We start from the raw sequence: 15,209 nt of genomic DNA, 5'->3' as shown, positions 1-15,209 counted from the left end.
ACAACAACGAAAATTTCTCAAAGGATTTCTCCGTTTAATATCATCTTATGAAATTTTACAAGGATAATTCGAAGCACATGCCTTTCGCTAAACGAGGTACGTGTAGATATTACAATCGGTTTAATTTTACGACATTGAATTACATAGTTATGTACATATCATTTAACTGCATATAAACATACAAAAGGTTTTAAGATTAATCATCGAGTCGTTGATCGCCACCGAAATATTACCGCCTTTAGCACCAGAGCTCGACTTCTCGAACGTAACTTTGCTCGGCTTGATAACTTTCGGTATATCGGGTATCTGTGAAGCTCGAAGCTTTGTCGCAGTCCAAAAAAAAATCGAGTCATCATCCCGTAAAATTTGAGCAATTTTTATAACTTCGTAATTTTCAAATTTTTTTCGCTGTAATCGATACATCGTGTAAAGTAAATTTATAAACTGTCTAAAAATGATTTATAATTGATCATTTTGACAATCTTTTTTTTCACGAAAGATGATTTTTTAACGCAAATTATATATTATACTGAAAATAAATGCGAAGAGACCTCGTTATTAATTTTGTAAAGATGAACAGAAACATCATATATCAAAATATTTTGCGTTTTAATTACGGGATGATCGATTCGTAAAGTGCCGAATAAATACGCGCGATACGAGCTCCGTAGGTGCTCTTTCTCTTTTTCTCTCTCATTTACGCTAATGATAACGTATATAACGAAATGTGGTGTACATATTCGCAATTCGGTTCGTTATTCGGTCGTTTACAAAACGTTGCCATAAAAACATGATTTACGACGCTTTGTGTCGGCGGGGGCGCCGGAAATAAGCCATCAATGAGATGATCGCAATGAAGCACGTTGCTGCTCGCACGCACGCTTCTCACGCAATTACGTAATTATATAATATATATATATAACTGCGTGTGCGAAATGTATAAGCGAGCTGATTATTATCTATATCTTTTTATTATATGAAATTATGCAGAGAAAATGAGATATTCTCCTATTATTATATAGACCGTTCGTCAAAGCGAATCCGCGTTAAAAATCGCATCTCGATCGCAATAAAACCCGATATATGATGTATTTTTTAGTGATGCACGTCTGCATCATGTTATCAGAAATCGATTGCATCTTTCGATGCGACGTATACGTATCTCGATGTTTGTTGTCTCACTCTTCTTTCGATTCGACAGAGCTCTCTCTCTCTCTCTCCTTCTTCCTCTCTTCCGGATAATCTGCGGCGCAGCAAGTAATTTTCTTCGCAAGATTCTTCCCGACGAAATCCACACCGACGAGATACGCCGAAGATTACACGTTTGATTAAAATGTGCTTACTCGCGAGAGCTCGGTCTCCTCTTTATAATCGTGGGTTGACTTTTATTACGCGCGTGTGAAGATTATTGCTTCTTGTTACTTTATATGATTTTGGTCGCGCGACGAACGCAAATTGTGTATTATTTTTTTCTGTCGAATTCCGCACGCCTATCGCTTTTCAATGATATTCAGCAAGACGAAATCAAACTTGAATGTGTTTTCTACATTATAAAATAATTAGAAAATTATCTCATTTTTCTCATTTTTTTAGCTTTACCCAGCTCGATAAGAAAAAAAATCACAATTATCAAATTACAATTTATTTAGACGCATAAAACAGAAACAAAATATTTACCACGTGCCTCCCAAAAATTCAAATTTTTTGATCAACTTGTATTGATTTATGCAAAGCTTTATATTTGACAAAATCCCGAGTTTAATTGACAAATAAAAAATGTATACATATGTATAACAAGTTTATTTATCAATTAACTTCATCGGGGTTTTGTCAAATATAAAACTCGCGTGCATACACATATATATATAAACAAAAATATTTCAAACAATCATGTTCGTTTCGCTGAATATTTTACATGCTAAAAGTGTAATAGGCTAGCTACATTAGCATCGTTTTAGTTGAGAAAATAATATAGATTTCAGTGTTTTAATAACGCGTTCGTCCGCGATTTACAATAATGTGCACAGAAACGCGATGGAAGCGTGGTTATATACGTGGTTAAGCTACGAGCTCTTTGATCCCTTTAACCCCTTCCCAACGACAATGTATTAACACATACTGCGTATGAGACTCTCGGAATAATAAAACTCTCTTATCGATCTCTGATATGTATATATGTATATATAAAGGAATGCAAAGATATAAATTATGTAAATCACAATTTATTCATCTAATTTAATTCTACACACATATTATCCTATGAATTCGTAACGATAGCATGTAAATATTTTACAATAAAATTGCATTCTATCAAATATATAACGTACACAAATTTGTCACGTAATTTCCGTTGATGAGATTCTGTGATTTAATTATTCTTAATAGAATGACTATGTGTAATTTAAAAATTTTTTTTGAGTATTTTTAGCATAATCGTATAGTTCGCGTGATGAATTTATTTACATTTAATTATTTGAGCTAATCGACCTAAAAGATATTTTTGTACACCGAGAGTCTCATAAAAGTTTCGTTGCTTATTTAAATAAAAAATCAATAACTGACAACATCTTTTTCAGACATATTTGTAGATTTGCTTGTTAATCGCAATATCTCATCGAGCAGAAGGGGTTAACTCGATGACTGCATTGCAAAATCTCAGCCCTGAGTACTCGAGATGAGTAATCCGATTATCGCAATTTTTGCGCAATGGTATTTTTAATCAATTATAAGATATCTTTACTTTTATATTTTCAAATTAATTTTACGTCCATAGAAATTCTCAATAAAAGCGTTCAATGTGTATTCTTCTGTTATAAAAAATTTGGTGATTTATTTCGATTGCGATGGTGTAATCATTACCTTATGTAGATTTTCACTCTTCTCTTTAATACAGTATTCGTTCTTTTATTGAATTTTATTTCTCTATCCTGCATCTTTTTCATGTATGAGCAAAATTTCGAGTTGTATGCATACTACATCGCCGTCTGTGCATACAGTACACAACACGTATGCGTTCTCGCCTTGCACACCAAACAAATATACTCGATGTGACGGGGGAGGGGAGGGGGGTGAGACGTCGCAATGCCATCCGATACGAAGCAAAATTGATGTCTTACAATCACACAGACATAACAACGGTTAGAATTGACTTTGGCTCGTATATGCAGTTAAACAATCGGACCAAGTACAACGTATTAGGGAATTAATTAATTAGATTAGACGCCGAGCGTCTAATGGAGCGCCCGTTAAGAGGTACAAGAGAGTAAGAAGCGACACGAGAATTCGATATTCTTAAAGTTCCTACCGAGGTACGAGGAAAGAGGAAATGGCAGGGTAATATCACGACGGGAAACACATACACGGTATATATGCTATTAGGGGAAAAAAATAATAAATATCATTAAACGTTAATTACAAATCGGTCCGAGTGACAACGATTCTGAGATTCATTGTCACTTCGTTCCTTGGTTTAACAATTTACCGTAGACATCGATAACGATAATATTTTTGGTTAAGAGTGTACGTGTATGTGTAGGCGTGAGCATGAATGCGCGCATATGTTTGTTTCTCTGTGAATACAAGCTATATTTTTGTGTTACTTTCGATCTAGAGCAAAGTCGACGAGAGGAAGAGTTGCTTCGTGACAATTAATTAAAACAAGGATTTTTCGGCGTCAAATTAATACGCGTGTATAATAGTTAAATATGTATATATGTATATATAATTTGTTGATAAATCTCTCAATAACAATAAGTTGTTATAAAATTTTATTTTTGTGGAAGCGCAATTGTGCTTAATTAACATTCGGCTTTGTATAATTAAAATGCAGAAATTTAGAATTTTTGATTTTTAAAAATTACAACTTTATTACGCGAGAAAAATAAACGTTGTAAATTATTTGTATTCTTTAAGTAGAGCTCATTGGTACACTTAATTGTTTGTGGGAAAACATATTTTTGGGAAAAGTAATAAAGAACTAACTCTGACATAAAACCGATTATCGACATTAAACGGTATAAATATGTAACTAACGATCGCTATCTACGCTCATTTAAAATACTGTCTGGTTTCGACCGACTCTTATTGATATCGGAACAGTTTAGTTCGTATTTCTGTTCGCATATCGGAACGACGAATAATCGTCAAGGTATACGCATTCCCTCTCTCGTTTCTTTCTATACACATTTTATTAAAACTTATGTGATAGCTGTGTGTGTATATATATATATATATGTGTGTATACACACACACATACACGTACATATACGTATGTATGTATGTATGTATGTATAGATACAAGATGTATACATACAAGATGTATGTATACATACAATATCAATTTTTATATGTATATTATATATATGTATAAGATACGAGTAAATGTATAATAAATTAATTGTTAATGTCGTTATTAAATCTATTTACTATGCGTCATTATTAAACTAATGATATGTACTCGTTTTGAACTATAGCGTTAATTTGATGCAATTTTGAGGTGGTTGCGCGTCACCCTTGACGATCGAGAAGCCATCGAGGAAAAAAGCGTATCTCTTTTAGTACGATATAAAATAAAAACTAATTACATATGTATGTACATGTAGACTTTTTGCATAAACTCTCATGTTTGTGCAGCTTCGACCGATCCTGCCGGCCGTTTCCCGCCTGCGGATGCAAATCGCGCGTGTCGTAGCGTCGTGTCATTTCCGTGTGTTATCGGAATCAATTCTCGGCCGATTAGGCGAATGCCGGCCGACGACTCTTGCCGGGTCACCGCGCAAAAGCCTTTTGTACTCCGCCAGAGGCTAAACTCTCTCTCGACGAAAATGCGGCCACGCCAGACGGACACGAAGCCCCGTCCGCTGATGTTTTCTCTCTTTTTTTTCCGGGAACGATCCAATTTTTTTGCCACTTTTTGCACGCCGCGGCTCGGGACGATCGATATTTTCGCGTGTACTAATTCGCGCTCTCTTGAGGAGGGAGAGAGAGAGAGAGAGAGAGAGAAAGCTCCCTGTTTTACGAAACAATCCTCTCGCGTTTTTTTTTTTTTTGTTACGTCCCCGTTATGTTTTCCTCGTGTATTTTTAGAGCAAAAAGCTACCAAAATTTCAACGGAAAGTTTTTTATTCTTTGAAGATTTCGTTTTATATATATATTTATATATGTATGTATGTAAAAATATTTGCTGCGAATAAATATATAAAAACATTTTGCGAATGTTCATGACAGTATCTAGCTTGGTTACGCTACATATGTGTTACAGCTTCGCGGAATATTTGAAAAATTTCAACCACTATAGCTCGTAAATATACGGATAATCGCATTTCGAGAAATCTCGTATACACGATACAACAGCATTTTCCCGTTTTTCCTAACTAACGCGATCGCTTCTCGATAGTTTTCGGCTTTGCACGGACACCTCGCTTTTGTGATTTTTTTTTGTTTTCGCTTAATCCGGTGCACGTGTCGAGAAATGACACCGTATTACACCGTACAGGCAATTGTTGATATGTATCGTCTTTTTTTTAGCATGGCTTATTGCTTAACGTATAGCTACGGCTCTTTGTAAATCTAGGGCCTTATATCTATTCTCTTACGCCTGTACCAGCGGCGCGCAAACTCGCTTTTGTGTCACCCGGACAAATATTTCAGAAATATATCAAGACAAATCACCCACACACACAAGTGATATAACGATATAATTGAATAAACGAGCGGGTTAATAAAATAAAAAAAAACTGTGATTTTTCCACACTTAATTATATCTTTCTTCTCGAAAAAGGATGCTGGCCCCAGTTCGCACTAATCAATATATCGTCTCTTTTTTGTGGCTTCAATTTTTATCGTTATAAAAATAGATTGCAAGTGTGACAGTAGTAATAACGAACTTAATACTAGAAAAATAAAATATATAATATTTTGACATATCGATATTCGAAATTGAATAAAAGAGGTAAATTGATACGACAGAGATAATTCTATATAAAATAACATGATTTTTGATTTTTTTAAAACGTAACAATGTCTGTACATTTTTCCTCGTCAAGTAAAAGTGTAGAGAGTGCTTTATAGAATATTATATCTTAACTTAATTCTATTTATACGTTTCAAAAAAATAACAACAGTTGGTCTGTACACCGAGTTGAATGCGCATTAGTTTGTGCACCTCTGATTTAGCATTCTTCGCGCGAACAATATGTCAAATATCTTATCGGGTCAACAACTCGAAAGACAATTCGGCGTTCGAGAAGCTGCCATCTCGATAAAATATCTGATATTTCGTCGACAGAACGTCAGTTGCGCCCGCCACATTGTTTCGTGATATAAAGCGGAGTCGTATATAAACGACGAACAAATATACATTATTCTCCCCCTATTTGTTTTCGATCGGAGGAATTCCCTTGGAGGATCATTCGCGATATCTTGAAAGTATCGCATAGATACTGCAATCTATATGGAGAAAATGTTAGTTGGTTGAGAGCCGAGGCTTCAATAATATTTACAGTCATAAGCGATTGAAGATTAAAAATAATGCACAAGATATAATCTACAATTTCAATAATATGAGAAATCCCATTAATTGAAAGTGAAGTATATTTGCCATGATAAGTTCAGATTAAAAATTTTAATTCGAGTGAAGTGCGCGATAAATTTACCCAATTAAACGCAGAGGACCGCTAAAAATAATTAAAAAAATTAGCACACGTCAATCAATATAAATGTAAAAACGTGCTTTTAGAGTAAAACTATATATATATATATATATATATATATATATATATATATATATATATATATATATATATAATTGTATTTTTATATATATAACTATATATATATATATCAAAATGAAAATTGAGATGTATCCGAAAATCGAGCGGCGACTCTTGCTGAGGGCGATGCGCCAACATCGACTTCGTCTTTTAAATAAATCAGTGCTCTCCCCTGGGGTGCGCGATACAGACGGTAAAGGTGAAGGGAAATGGGATGAGTCGCAGGGCGTAGGGATGGAGACGCTCTCTTATAGAGATATCTCGTGGTGGAGAGTGTACCCCCGGCTGTCACTGTTGACTCGCGAAAGCCGATAAGAAGGAACGGAAGGCAAGCGCAAGTTGTACAGCTCGCGCGTGTACACATTGTACTCGTAGATATACACCGCGTGTTCCTCCATTCATAGACCCTCCTCGAGTGAATTTTCTTTCGTTGGCAGGTTGCCGCTTGTCGTATATCTCTCGTACTTTTCATTTCTAGTCTTAGTCATCACCTAATTTTTTCGTTTTCGAATTTTGACGATGCCTTGGCAATAGTTTTAAATTAGATTTTCGCACTAAAATGACGTAATCGAGTATATATTATTGAAGAGATTCACAAGTATCAAATTGTGTAATTGAAATGTAATTTCAAGCTTGACAAGAATGAATTCACGCAACAAAAATCGTGGCAGGCGCAACAGCACGAAGAAACGATTCACAACGATTTCGATAATTCGCGGATCCGATATATAATTCGAGAGTTTCAATGATCCGAGGATTCATCAAAGTATAGATTCGAACGATCCAAGGATCATTGAATGTTTCTTATGCTACACTTATCAAGTATGATATGTTATTTTTCTTTTAATGACTAGCGCTACGAGCGCGAGAATGCATGCCACTCTTTCTTCAAAAAGAGATATTCTCATGCACCCTCTTTGTTTACTTATTAATGTCTTTGGTTTTATTCATCGCTCCATGATTTAACCCCCTTCTTCTTTCGTGCGAGTCAAAGCTTTCTGCGTCAATTTCTTCGAGAAAGAACGTGCAACCTATCTCGCAACCTTGTCCATAAATTTTGCGACATTAGAACTCGATAGAGCTAGATAGATTCGATAATATATCTCTGATATTTGTTTCTGAAAATATTAAGTTTTTGAAGAGACATACTCGTATCCGAATACTCGAAATTTATCCGCTGGTAGAGAAATAAATTTCGGGGATAGTGTTTCAACAGGCCGAATAAAGATAAATCTTATCTGCGAGAAGAGAAAAAGCTTATCGACTGTGCGATATGCTTATGGACCGCAATTTTCTGGATCTAACTGATCCAGATCTGTTCAATGCCGATCGTAGCAACGAAGGGCAACGAAATAACTGATGGAAAATGGGGTAACGATCAATGAGACAAACGAAGATCGAGCGACTCTCATCGATTATTCAACGAGGTTGTACAGATATATATGTACATAGCATCGGTTCTTCGATATTCGAGCTTGCGCTCGAGGTGTCTATAAAAACCATTCGAGAACACCCGTTTGTATCGAAATTGATTTATACTTTCATGTACGATTGTGTAATACAAATGAAGAATTGTTCTGAAAACGCTAAAGCAAAATTTGAATTGTAAAGAGTTCGAGTAATCGTTTTACTAGAGTATTTCCGGTGACCCTCCCCGCCTGCCCTCCATTGCTGTCACGTGAAATACCCAAATGAATGACCTTTGTGTCCGTTTTTCGTTCCGGAGATCGGGCCGAAAAATTTTAAAGGTTCCGGGCTTCAAACTGTGTGTGAAAAAGTTTGCGCGAGCGATTAATTAGATTTTCGCTGGATAACAGCCCATGTTTTCACGCTTTTTCGCTTTTCTCCCGCTTTCCGTTGTAGCTTCGCGTATTCCGCGGCTGTCGGAATAATCTACCATTTTTACTTCCGTCATAGAAACGCGAGAAAATATGTATACATGGGGGTATTATCATTATTATCACAATATTTGTTCAAATAAGTTGCGCAATTATAACGTATTAACGCAGAAGAAACACGGATATTTTTCTTTACGTAACGTTACGCGTATATTATAATAAATCGCGAAAAACCGCGGAAAAAAAAACGGTTCTTCCGAGATAAATATCATTAATCCAAACAGTGCATTGTGTGACTTATCAAAATGACCGTGAATGTTGCAATTCAATTTCGTTTATCCATTCGACATGCGAATTCCGACAGCGTTTCGCGTGCATTATTAAGTCGTTTATTCCGCGAAACTTCTCGAAGGTTGATTACCGCGTTATTATTATCCCGCGAGACCCAAGTAATCCGTCGCCCACGCAGAGTATCGCATAGTAATACGCTATTAAGAGAGAATCGATCCTGAATTTTATCATGCGCGCTTAGATAGTCGATACTCGACCGTAAAACTTTCATCCGTTCCCTCGGGGAGGACATTGCTCCTCTCCTTCTCACTTTTATCTATGCATATTTGATTTTTCTGATGCATTGTATCTTTCTTTGTACTCGCGAGCCCTTGGACGAGGTCAGTCACCCTCGCGTTACAAACATTCGAATTCACAGGCGTAATTAGATCAGAATCCACGCTCTTATAATCCTGCATAATTCCTTCATTCGCGACGACTTATGCGAGATCGTTAGGCGGCGGGCCTTTCCTTCCTACGAAGCCTTAGTTCTTCTTCCTCTTCGACTTCGAAGTCGGCGAATGCGGCTGCATTTTGCATAAAATGCATATTCATCACACGCGAAAAGAAGCGCCTCCCGCGACCGTCGCGTCAGAGAATTTCATTGTCCGCGGGCGTCGATATTAATATTAAGAAAGAGAAAACTGGAAAATATGAAAAAAAAGCGTTAAAAAAATTTCGTCGTTCGTTGATTTCTTTTCCCTCGACAACAACTCGGCATAAAGATGCGTCTTTATCATTTTCAAGACTAAACCTCTTGGACGCGGGATCGTTATTATCCGGGAAAGCGAGGAAACAGGTTGCATAGGAACGGGTGTCGGGACAGAGCCACACGCTGGTCTGGACGGGTCTTTACAAATTTCAGTACTTTCGCGTGGCGAGCTCGCTAGAAAATACATATTCATCTCGGCCGCTCCGTAGAGGGTGCATCCGTAATGGAGACGAAAAGGACAAGAGGGATCCGCCGGATCTGCGTACATTTCGCCGGACGTCCGCGTGAATGGCGAGCAATATCGATCAGTCGGAGCAAAGAGGTTATCCGGGCACAGGCAGCTGTTTCCGAAAGACCCCAATTCAATTTCTACTTTCAACGCGACGCATATTACATTTATGGGTCAACGGACACGCGTAACAAAGTGTATGACGCATTCGACGCCGCGCATTCTTGCGCGCTTCATATTTCATTCGCAAGTTACGGAGAGAGATGACCGGGATTTGCAGAGTTTCCACGCCATGTGTAACGTTTGATGTTGGAAATATTTGTTACATAAAATGGAAAGGCCGCGCGAAATCCCTCGTAGATTGACCGGACATCGACGAATAGAAAAAAAGAACGGGATGGAGAAAAAAAACACTCGTCGAGAGGAAAGGGGGTGTTAACTCTGCTAAAGTCGGGGTGAATGGCCCGAGACCGGGGCCGCGGAGGCCGAGGGAGAATATCGTGATCGCGCGATGCGCGCCGGGGAATGAAACTTTTACCCATTCCCTCTCGTAGAGTAACGAGAGAGATGGAGATAGAAAGAGAGAAAGAGAGAGAGATATATATATATAGGAATAATATTTATCTTGCCTTGCGCTTGAGATCATATTTTTTCGTAGCGTAATTTCAATGACACCCAAAACAATAGACGATTCGAACGAGATTAAAGTCGCGAAATTTGATATTCGAATGAATGAATGTCTGCTCTCTCTCTCTCTGATGTTGCATAATTCTGTCTCCATTCAGACATTATTATAATCGAATGTGCGACAATTTAGCTGTGCAAATTCTCGCTCGCGAGAAATCTCGATTCACCTCTCACGGAGGGTAAAGAGCAGCGAATACGATTAATCAATGAACGAACGTTGCAGCAATCTCATATAAAAAAAAATGCTCGTTAAAACGTAAAAAGATTCATTGAAAAAATATTTTTTCCATCATTTAAACGAGCGTAACCGAGCGTAATGGGAGATGATTAAGGTGACCAGGTTACGCTTCTTATCGAGAAGTACCTTCTCGTGACTTCTAAAGTGTATGTACAAGTTTCTTAATTGGTTGCAAAAGTCGAAAATCATAAACGCGATCCCTTCGCTTGTCACGAGGAGGAATATCGAGCGAAAATGTGCGTTTTTGCGTGCGTTTAAGCGAGGCTAAGAAAGGCGATCGCGTGTAATATACAAACTCGCTTGGTCATCGAGTCAAGGTGGAATTGAATATTTGCGAGGTTACTGGAAGATTATAAGGGGGACTTTGATGGCGTGACTTTTTCAAATTCGTCCTCGGTCACGCCGCGATCGCCTACCTAGTAATTGAAAATTTACTTGTAACAGCAATTGTCCGCTCGTTTTGATTCAAGATTACTCGAGAATGGAAGGAATAAGTATTCATATATAATATGTATTTTCCCTCTCAATCTCTAATCCCGAAAGATTTATGTTCGAGCAATCTGTGTCTCATGAGGTAACTTAAGAAGAGAGATAATTATAGAATTTATATTTTTGCATATTTCTAGAAATTAAAATTAAGAAATACATGAAAAATTTGAAACACAAAGTTTATACTTTGAGCAGAGTAAAATTTTAAAATTTTCTTGCACATAACATCGAAGAAACGGTGAAGAAAAATTCATCTAAGCAGTTCTTTTAGCGGAATAATTTAATCAAGAGTCATTAAACCGCGCGTAATAATTACGAAGTTGTAAACTGATTAGCTAATTAAGTAAAAATAAAAGAAAACAAAGCGCTTTTGATGAAAATTACAACTCTTACGGAACCTCGGGCAAAAATTAGATCGAAGCGCGTGCGCGAAAAGGAAAATCAGCGAAGCGATTCTCTTTGAGTCGCTCGGGACCAGAAATTAATGTTGTTGAGATTGTCGAGTTTGGGAACTTTAGGAGCCGATCATCGAGTCACGTGTAACTTGCGGCAGCTAAGGAAATTTGCGGAGACGAGATAATTAACGGGGTCGGGATAAAGCGAAGCTTGGCTTTTAAATGGCTATAAATAAAAACTAGGTTCGTCTAGTCGTCTCTCGCAGTGTGCTATAGATAAACATTTTCTCTTCTCACTGAAAGTAATTTAATCGTCGCAAACAGAATTTTCTCGGTTGGTTTGAATCCGTTCCCAAGGATGTCAAACATTAGGAGTCATGTTCCTGTAGCGCGAGGGAAATTGACGCACTCGGCTTCGAATTGCGAATTACTCCCGAGATCTCCGGCCGCCTGAATCGGAGCTTTAAGCGACCGCGTATTTATCGCACGAATTAACGCACGATGCACTTTGTCGCGCATGCACGATTCACTTGCGCCGTAAAGCGGATTATTTATGGCGTCGTATCCTTCCGAGAGAAAAACTTGTCGTTGAGCAACAAGCTGTCGTTTCTCGCGCTTCTTTTATCCCGCTCCTGTTCTCAATGATTGTAGATGCGTGTGATTATGTTAATAATCGTCGCAATGGGTGCATCCAGAAGCAAAACCGCTCACTGGTGAATTCAAACATAGAAACCAATCACATTCAATTGCTACTTGGCCGCTCAGTGACCGGTTGTACTTCTGGATGCACCCAATGATTCTTATCAACGGTCATTCTTGCCTGAAGTCTGTGAAAAAAAGATGTAAAAATTCTGCTCCAAAATTACTCGAGAGCGTAAACGGCTGCAACATAATTTGTCACCGTGAGGTTTAACACGTCTTCATCTTAGAATCCGCGAACAGACTCCGCAGGGCATTTATCTCAATTTCCATCTCGCGGTGTTCATCATCCTCGTCGACGTCAAGCCGAATTATTAATTACCCGTGTAATTATTCACAACTCTTTCGGCAAAAACGTCGAGATAATGTTGACACATTTCCGTCGTCACGTCGCTCTTATCGCTCGCGACAATGGCTGCGTTCAGCAGAAAAAGCTGCTTTGCAACTGTTGTAAAATTCGTGAGCCTGATTGGTATATGCTCTTAATTTTGACTGAATTTAAGAGCATACACCAATCAGAATTTCACGAATTTTACAACAGTTGCAAGGTAACTTTTCTTGCTGAACGCAGCCATTCGCTTCGATCTCTTTCGGTAAAAGTTACTGGTACATGTGTATGTAAAATGTTATATGCGCGCGTTTACAAGCTCTCTATCGGGATTTGGAAAATAATCGATTATCAAGATTTCTACGGTGTAGCCTCTCGAACCGTTGACGAGTTTATTCGCGGTTGGTCGGATTCCACCCTACTTCTCCTCGTGTTCCCAGAGGAACGCTTGCGCCGATATCCAGTGTCAGAGAACGATGGAGAAGAACGTTCGCGTTCTTCCGCGAGAGGGAAGAAATAAAGTTGGAGAGACGGCGAAAAATAAAAGCTCGGGCGTTCGATTTGCTTTCGATTCGCAAAAAAACGAATTGGCGTAATTATTTCGTACCCCCTACCCTTCTCGATTCCCTGCTCTTCCCATTCCCTCCTCGCCTTTTTCTTCATTTATGATAGTGGATCGTGCATGCGCGAGGCGCAATAAGACTTTCGATCTTTTTGATCACCGCGAGAGATCTCTCGCGTTATGTAATATCCTTAACGACATAAGCGATATAACAACTTCCAATGTGGATTATAAAAATATTCAATCTTTGTCGTACGAACTAGTTAACCTATTGATATGTAAACTATCGATATGTAAAATTGATATGTAAAGTCACGGACCAATGTGATCCGCATGCCTCGTGGATCCACGAAGCGATTGTAGTTTGTCTCGCGGATCCGCGTCTCTACTTTATTTTGGCCGGCGTTATTGTAACTTTGTGTATGTATATATGTATATGTATGTGTATGTGTACTTTCATGTGTGCGTGTCTTTGTATACGCGTACAGTGATGCCAGAACGCTTACGCTGGCAACCGGCAACGTAGTGGAGGAAGTAAGCACACAAGCAAAAATCGTGTATCTGTACACGCGATTTTCACTTGTGTGCTTACCTCCTTCACTACGTTACCGGTGGCCAACGTAAGTGTTCTGGCATCATTGTACGCGTACGCTTACACTGGTAATGCAATAACAAGACGCTGTTTTCGCGTGCATCCATCCGATGCTCTCGTCGTCAAACATCAGCCCATTATATCTCTTTCTCGAAAACAAGGGGCTAAATTAACTATTTTAATAAATAAACTACTTATCCTGTCGGTGTCCCCGAAGAGATCAGGTCAGGTATCGCTGATGGGAACGATGTAATCCCGAGGAATCTTCATCGACAACGTCAGTTGGAATCTTCTTTTCGGCTTGCAGCGGTCGATTCCACCGTTGATCGGTAATGGTATCTCTTCTTCGGTGAGGGGAGGACATTCGATTTTAGTTAAACGATCGTGCTCGTCGCTGGATGCGCGCGCGACCCGCGTCGATAACGAACGAGTCGGTGCTCTCCACGATGGTTATTCCTCCGGCCAACCGAGATCCTCGCCGACCAGCTCGTAGAAGCGTTGATTGTGCTCGTTGAAGAACTTTCTCAGCTTCGTCACGACCATCGGACTGACGCGCGGATGACGGCGCCCTTTGCTCTCCTTCAGACACTTCTCCGAGGTCTCGTTCCTCAGGCAGTAGAAACCTTTGGTGTGATTAAAGTAAAAGTTGTGCCGGCCGATGCGCGATTCGAGCCCGAGGAAATTCTCGATTCGGCGCAGCTGTGGTACCGGATCCTCGATCAATTGATCACCGTTCACTATGAGGATCTGCTCCCTGGGGAACACCTCCAGCCAGCGATGCATGTAAGTGTGATAGAGAGAGATGGCCACCGGTCTGTAGGATTCGTTAATCGTACCATCGGGTCGCATAACGAGCTCCTCGAAAGTGCGCGTCGTTTGTTGTTGCAATTGCGGCGTGCCATTGTTGATTAACGTGGACGCAGTCGCGGCGTGCGTGCGCAATTGCGTGTAGTCCGATATAGCCCGAGTAACCGGTTCCCGCACGATCAGCAGCAGCTTGACGCTGCCGTTCATCGCGCGAATCCTCTCGGGCACCTCGGGGGTCACGAAGTAACTCGGGCTCTTCTCGATGGTGATCTGCCCCTTGAAGGAGTAAGGCATCTTTCGTCGATACCATTCCAGACCCTTCCCGTAATTGTCGTCGCGATCGAAGAAGTGAACTTCACCGGCCGCTTTCTGTATCTGCGGATGAAGGAAGAGCATCTCCAGCAACGCCCTCGTGCCGCATTTGCGTACGCCGATTATGATGGCCTGAGGGAGATGGCGATTCGTTCGCGGGAAGTGTACCTTGGAGGTGGAGAAGAGGAGCGGCGGCGTCGCGCGTACCTGCCATAAATCAC

At 39.5% G+C, this 15,209-nt stretch overlaps 1 protein-coding gene across 2 annotated transcripts in view; it reads right to left on the bottom strand.

Moving 5' to 3' along the window:
- Window positions 1-13: 13 nt before the first annotated feature.
- The window catches only part of Hs3st-a (Heparan sulfate 3-O sulfotransferase-A), a 43,556-nt gene continuing 28,360 nt past the window's right edge, over window positions 14-15,209 (bottom strand). For both annotated transcript variants that reach the window (XM_083089376.1, XM_083089385.1), the window contains one exon: window positions 14-15,195. In XM_083089376.1, the coding sequence (XP_082945502.1) occupies window positions 14,320-15,195 (876 nt within the window). In that variant the 3' untranslated portion in view covers window positions 14-14,319. The remainder of the gene's footprint in view (window positions 15,196-15,209) is intronic.

This window comes from Camponotus vicinus, unplaced genomic scaffold (genome assembly GCF_025532165.1).
Source record: "Camponotus vicinus isolate PSW18456_S1 unplaced genomic scaffold, iyCamVici1.0 SCAF_1, whole genome shotgun sequence".
NCBI lineage: Eukaryota > Metazoa > Arthropoda > Insecta > Hymenoptera > Formicidae > Camponotus > Camponotus vicinus.
The sequence above is the reverse complement of the archived record's forward strand: the minus strand, read 5'-3'. Positions and strand labels throughout refer to the sequence as shown.